This window comes from Genypterus blacodes, unplaced genomic scaffold (assembly GCF_046128005.1).
Source record: "Genypterus blacodes isolate CSIRO-AG114 ecotype Tasmania unplaced genomic scaffold, CSIRO-AGI_Gbla_v1 ptg000062l_1, whole genome shotgun sequence".
NCBI lineage: Eukaryota > Metazoa > Chordata > Actinopteri > Ophidiiformes > Ophidiidae > Genypterus > Genypterus blacodes.
The window spans coordinates 649,752-656,504 of NW_027466874.1; the positions used below are offsets into that span (position 1 = coordinate 649,752).

At 46.9% G+C, this 6,753-nt stretch overlaps 1 protein-coding gene across 1 annotated transcript; it reads right to left on the reverse strand.

Moving 5' to 3' along the window:
* Positions 1-1,231: 1,231 nt before the first annotated feature.
* Positions 1,232-3,263, reverse strand: foxc1b (forkhead box C1b). Its single transcript, XM_076154379.1, has one exon. It carries the CDS (start codon positions 3,032-3,034, stop codon positions 1,646-1,648), a length of 1,389 nt encoding a protein of 462 aa, XP_076010494.1. The 5' UTR covers positions 3,035-3,263; the 3' UTR covers positions 1,232-1,645.
* Positions 3,264-6,753: the final 3,490 nt, after the last annotated feature.

Sequence of the window (6,753 nt, forward strand, 5' to 3'; positions counted from 1 at the left end):
CGATTTTTTTTTATTTCAAACCATTATAATATGTTTGATCTGTGACATGAACAGAAGAACTCAGCAGCTCAGCGTATAGTCAAATGTGTGCTGTGTGTGTGTGTGCGCGCGCGAGGTCACAAACTACACTTTAGCTCGAGGGTACACACCTACACTATGCAGAGGTGGTAGTGCCTCACACACACACACACACACACACACTCACATACACACACACACACACACACACACACACACACACACACACACACACACACACAACAACGCCTCAACCTAAAACGCAGCGAATTACCATTAACAAACACAGGCCACTAATAATTATTATTAAGATTATCATTATCATGATGGTTATCATTATTATTATTATTATTGTTTATGTCATTATTATTATTATGCCTTACCAGGCTGCATGTTATTTATGTTATATGTGACAATATGTTACTATTAGATTATTACTCATTAATAACAACCAGATCTGAGTTTGATTATTTCTGTCCTAAAAGTGCTATAATCTATAATCGATGCTTCCGTTTAGGTAGATCAGAGTGTTGGGGGGAGGGGGTGGGGGGGCATTACGTCATCGGGGATGTAGAGAAATAAATAAACACCTGACAGGAGCAATTTTTCAATCAGTGAACCAGCTCAAAGCTCCAGAATGCAAACAAAGCGACGTCACGTGTGCGCCACCACCAAGCAGCGACTACACATCTCACTAAAGATCAACCGAACATCCTGTACATGCAAATACATAACAGACAAATAGAATAGTATCTCAATATCTGCAGCGGAGGCTTGAAGTGTTCCAGACTGCATCTTTTCTCAACCTGAATCAATACAAACACACGCGCTCAGCTGATCGATATGTTGAGTTTGCGCCTATTTACACTTTAAGATTCACAACATACAACATTTTTCTTTTTGCTTTAAACGCCAAAATGTGAAAACTGATCCTCAACCCCGCTCAGGCTGCGTTTGTGTGCTGAACTGGGCCTCTGATTGGGCCCCAGAGCCCTACAGCAGGGAGCACACACACACACACCAACACACACACACACACACACACACATACATTCAGCCTATATGATTCCAATTATTAGAGCCGGACCTGAGCGCGCGCAGGTGATAAAGAGCCTAAAGGTTAAGAGCAAGAATAGAGCCCGAAACGTTCCGCGTCACATTCAAGGCCTTAAACTCCCACCCGCGCTAAGAAATCACTCGTTTATAGTTTAAATCAAATAGACGGCACTTTATTAAACAAACAAACGGTAATGCCTTCAAAAAATACTTTAAACAAATAAGACAAAAAGAATAAAATAAGTCAGTATAAGCTACAGGCTCCCCTCTACTTCTATACAAAAGGACAAAGCAGGAAAAGTGGACAGGAAACGTTTAAGTGTTTGGTCCTCAATCTCCATCCGCTCCCTTCTCCTCAGAATAAATTACTATATTAGGGATATCATTTACAGAATAGAAGCTGGAGTTTATGATTGTCAAAGTGAGAAGGAAGAACTTACGTGTTTCTGCTGTAACACGAGCAAAACGTCTCAATCTCTCTGTCCGCGCGAGATGAGAACAAAAGACGTAAAAAATACAAAAAAATATAGGAAAATATATATTAAAAGTTATTCATTTGCATGTTTGGCTCTCAGAACTTGCTGCAGTCATAAACAAAAGCTCCTGATGTGCGGTAGATGGACTGACCGGACGGGAAGGACATCTGACAGCTGCTATTCCCGTTTACCGGGGAGCCGTTGAGCCCGATCCGCTGGGACTCGAACATCTCCCTCACTGAGTGGAAGTTCTGCTGCTGCGCCGGATAAGCCGGACTCAAGTGGCTCAGATCCCCGTACCAGGACGGGAGCCGGCCCTGGTGCGCGGCGTGGTGGCTCTCCTGGCCCGCCTGGCTCAGGGACGCGGCGGTCGTGGTGACGCAGTAGTCGGGCAGACTCTCCTCCACCGGGGCCAGCGGGCCTCCGGGGCCCCGGTCCCCCGCGTACAGACTCATGGCCTGCATGTTGCAGTGATAGGTCGCGCTGGAGTTCGTGGAGAGGTTCTGGTTGCAGGTGGCCGAGCTGTACGCGGCCGCCTGGTTGGGGGAGTAGTTGAGCGCCAGTGACGGGGTGGGGGGGATACCTGTCCGAGGCGGGGACAGCTCGGCCTGCGGAGACCCCCGCATGGAGGTCATGATGTTATCCACGCTGAAGCCCTGGTGGCCGCCGCCGCCGTGGTGGTGGTGGTGATGCTCGGCTCCGTCCATGCTGAGGGAGCGGGCGGAGGGCGCGCTGTGCGGGCTGCCGGTGGACAGACTGCTGCTGCTGCTGCTGCTGCTGCTGTCCGGACTCTCGATCTTCGTCGGTACCACCTTCAGGGTCGGCGAGGCGGCCTGCGGCGGCGTGGCGGTCCCGTTCTCCGTCTTGATATCCTGGATCCGCACCGGCTGGGAGCCCTGCACCGGCGGCTCCTGCTGATCCCGGTCCTTGCTGCCCTGCCGGTCCGGGTCGTCTTTATCCCGCTGCACGTCCTTCTTCTTGAACCTCCTCCTCCGCCGGAGGAAGCTGCCGTTCTCGAACATGTTGTAGGAGTCCGGGTCCAGAGTCCAGTAGCTGCCCTTCCCGGGCTTCTTGTCGTCCCGGGGCACCTTGACGAAGCACTCGTTGAGGGACAGGTTGTGCCGGATGCTGTTCTGCCAGCCCTGCTTGTTGTCCCGGTAGAAGGGGAACCTCTCCATGATGAACTGATAAATCCCGTTCAGGGTGATCTTCTTCTCCGGTGAGTTCTGGATCGCCATGGTGATGAGAGCGATGTAGCTGTACGGAGGCTTCACCATGTCCTTAGGCTGGTGCTGCGGGGTGTACGGCCCGTACGCCCGGGCCATGGTGGCCGGGTACTGGTCGTGGGCCGCATGTGAGTACATGCTCATGGGCGCAGGCATGCCGGTGTAGCCCCCGCCGGCCCGGTAGTAGCTCTGGTCGCCGCTGATGTACGGAACGACTCCCAGAGAGTTCGGGCTGGACACGGAGTAGCGCGCCTGCATGGTGCGCGACGCGTCAAGCTCCCCGGGAAACACGCTCAGCTCCTGCGTGTGAGCGCCGAGTCCACCCGCGTCTGCGCTTCTTCTCTGCCGCGTTGGGAGTATGGGTTCTAAGCCGCCGCTCGCCGGGCTGGATCGCAGAGGGCGCAGACTGCTGCAGGGAACATTTGGGACGCGAACTGAGGCTGGAGAGCTTAAGGACACACTGACAAACTTTCTTACCCTTCACACTTTCCTCCCTTTTGGCTGCTCAGGAGGCTCCGCCCACAAACTCGCGTTCCGCCGTACGATTGGAAGAAGGAGTCGAACCTGTGGCTGCCCCCCCTCCCCCCCCCCCCCCCCCCCCCCCCCCCTTTAAGCTCAGCCGGGGTTTGTTCTAACGCAGTGATCGCTGCGCCCCTGGAACCTCACAAATCTACTTAATGATTTAAAAGCTGAGAGAGTAAATAATCGATTATTGTTCGTCATTTCATCGTCATCGTGTGAAATGTAACGTAGCTTTAAAAATGGAAACGAGGCGGAGTCGATGACATTTGTGCATAAATGTTGATGAAATTAAGTGAAAAGGTCAAACAGGAATAAATGTATTTTCCAAAAATCCTCTAATTATCTTTATTTGTTATCATTTGGAAAATACATATGAATGCAAAACGAACAAAGAAATACATCCTATAAAGAGCTTTAAGCATTAGAAATAAAAACAACAACAAAATCATTAAGAAATGTCTATAATTTTCTTTTAAATTAAAATCGTATTTGTCAGATTCCTCGTTTATATATTTTCTTTTTAATTAATGCTTGTTTTAGTTGAATGTTCTCCTTTTTCCTTATAAATTTAGATAAGTGGATATCATCAAATAGGAAAGGATTACTTCAAAATAATGGTCTGTATTAAAAGTCTATTTATCTTAAGTATTTATACATAAACGTCTAAGAATTACTTCAAAATAAAAGTCCTCAAAGCGTTAAGTGCTGTGAAGTGTTCTATTAATGATTTATTTTGAAATATTTAGTATATCTAATTCTGTAATTAGGCCCAAGATGTGAACTGAAACGCTGCTGAGTCCCCAGTGTGTGTGTGTGTGTGTGTGTGTGTGTGTATGTGCGCTGCGGCTGAGTAAACACACGGACATGAAAGAGGCGGTGGGCGGTATGTATGGGTGTGTGTGAGCTCATTAAAGCCTAAATGAAGATCATTTGGCCCGCGGGGTGTCAATGCGCCCCTGGGTGCTGCTGTCGGAGCTCCAAATGTGCTTCACACTAAACTGCTACCAACAGAGCCAAGAACATTCCCGACAAGCATCGCGGGGCCACATCAATATTTATGATCTCTATCTATCTATCTCTCTCTCTCTCTCTCTCTCTCTCTCTCTCTCTATCTATCTATCTATCTATCTATCTATATATCTATCTATCTATCTATCTATCTATCTATCTATCTATCTATCTATCTATCTATCTATCTATGATGATTTCCCCAAACGATATGTGATCACTAATATTATTCCTGGTCTATTTAGTTATGTACTTGTGTTATTGTTTGATTTATTATCATGATCGAGAGGATCAAACTTTTCAGTAAATCGTGGAGTGTTTTAATGAGAAAAAATTACTAAAAATAAGAAAAAATTAAAATAAAACTCGCAAGTTTTTGTTACAAATCCAATCTTACTGCCATATTCCTCTCTTTGATATCAGCTAATGCGTTATAACCATGTAACTGTCCTCATCTTGCTCTGAAGTCTGTTTACTTGGTTCATCACGTCACCGTGTTCGCGCCCCCCGCGCTGTGCTGTGACTGCGTGTTTACGCGCCGCGCGCTCACGCTGAGCCGGTAAACGCGTTGTTCCCACCTGCTGTGCACGCGCTCGGTTTGACCAAAGTTACCCGACCTGTTCGAATAATCGAGATGAATTATGCGGAAGGAAACATCTGATATGAGTGTGAGTGTGAGGCTGAACATGACAGGAAGACACACGCGCTGCAGCTTTGATTTAAAACGGGATGGAGTTTATTGATTTAAAGTTTTCGAATAGAAAATTAGAAAACATCAAATCAATTCAGGCGTTTGTCACGTAGAGAAAAAGAGATTCGACCCATGTCTCTGTGTTTTCTTCTGCAGTCCAGTCTTCATCTTCGTTCTCACGGGGACATGAAAGCTCATGTCTCACTTTCTCACTCTTTCCTCTCATTTGCATGAGTTGAAACCTGGACTGACCGGGCACTGACCCCTGCTGACCAAACACACACACACTCACACCAGAGTCAGTATGTGTGTGTGTGAGGTGAGAAACCGGGACTACTGATACTAAAACCGGCAACTTTGACGAGGTCCATCCGGGCCTCTGAAATAATCCCTGAAATATTTTACAATTCTGTATTGATAAGTGACGTCATCTTGTGTTGGTCAGTTCTAACCGAATAGTCAGGTATAACAGTGCAATAGAATCTCTGCAATATATCAATTTTAATCGTGCATTAATCGATTATTCGTGTTGTCTCAAAGGGCCCGTAAACAGTGCAGTCTATTCTATGTGTCACAGTTTCCATCAGCGTGTGTGTGAGGCGAGGCGCGTGTTTCATCGCATCTCATCTTTATTTATGGGTTTGTGTTGGATCGCATCTCATCTTGTTTCATGTTGTTTATGATCCGGTATATTTTTAGTGGAGTGACGTTAAGGTTTCTACATGTAAATCTTTGGTTCGTGCTTGCTCATTATTGCGCCGTCACTGTCATAATTTTAAGAGCTGTCAGAGCTTCTGTGTGTGTGGGTGCGTGCGCGCCTGTGTGCGCGCGGTGGAGTAAAGTTTTGCCTTTGAACCTTTTTGATTTATCTGGAGCACTTTGAAGCGCGCGCGTGTTTGACCCTGGTGTGTGGCGCAGGCCTGCCATCTAGCGGGAAAAAGGCAGAACTGCTGGAGAGTCTCCTCATGGATTTTTGTTCTAGTTGTTGTTGTTGGTGGTCGTGGTGTTGTGACGTCACATCTCAATCGTCATATGTTTGTGTCATTTCAGAGAAGAAGAATTCTACTTTCTGAAATGCAGACTTATAAGTTAGACCTAGAGAATGGATGGACAGGTGGAGGGGTGCATAGGAGGACTGATGATGATGATGATAGATGATGATAGATCATAGACAGATAACTATTGATTGATGTAAAGATATCTATAGATCGATGCAAAGATATCTGTAGATCGATGTATAGCTCTTTGTTGCCACGTGTCTCTCAGACTGTCCCTTCAATAGTGTCACAGCGCCATCTGCTGTCACGTTGATGCACGTGGCTCATCAGCCACGTTCTCATCTTAACACGCACATTGTGTATGGGAGCTGGTGCAGACAGAAAGTCTCAGTCCTGTGGGTTTGAGCGCTGCGTGTTTATAATGACTTCTTAATGAAGCACAGAAGAATTTCCAAAATAGCCTAGAACCTCAAACCAGCAGCTCGCTGATCAAATAAATATCTGCCAATCATCTGCCAGCCAAACATTTGTCCTCAGGCTTTCTCAAGGCCGCCGAGGCCTCAGCAAAGCCCACGCTTTCACAAGGTCACGGAGCACAGGAACCCTCTGATGTCTCTGATTTCATCTCTGCTGCTCCATAAACACTCTAACTTACCTGCTCATCAAACCTGAGACATGTAGACTTATTAGTCTGTGACCATGAATCTTTTCTGTGGAGCACAAAAACCTTGTGTCTATGGAAAAGCGTGTTTCCTTCG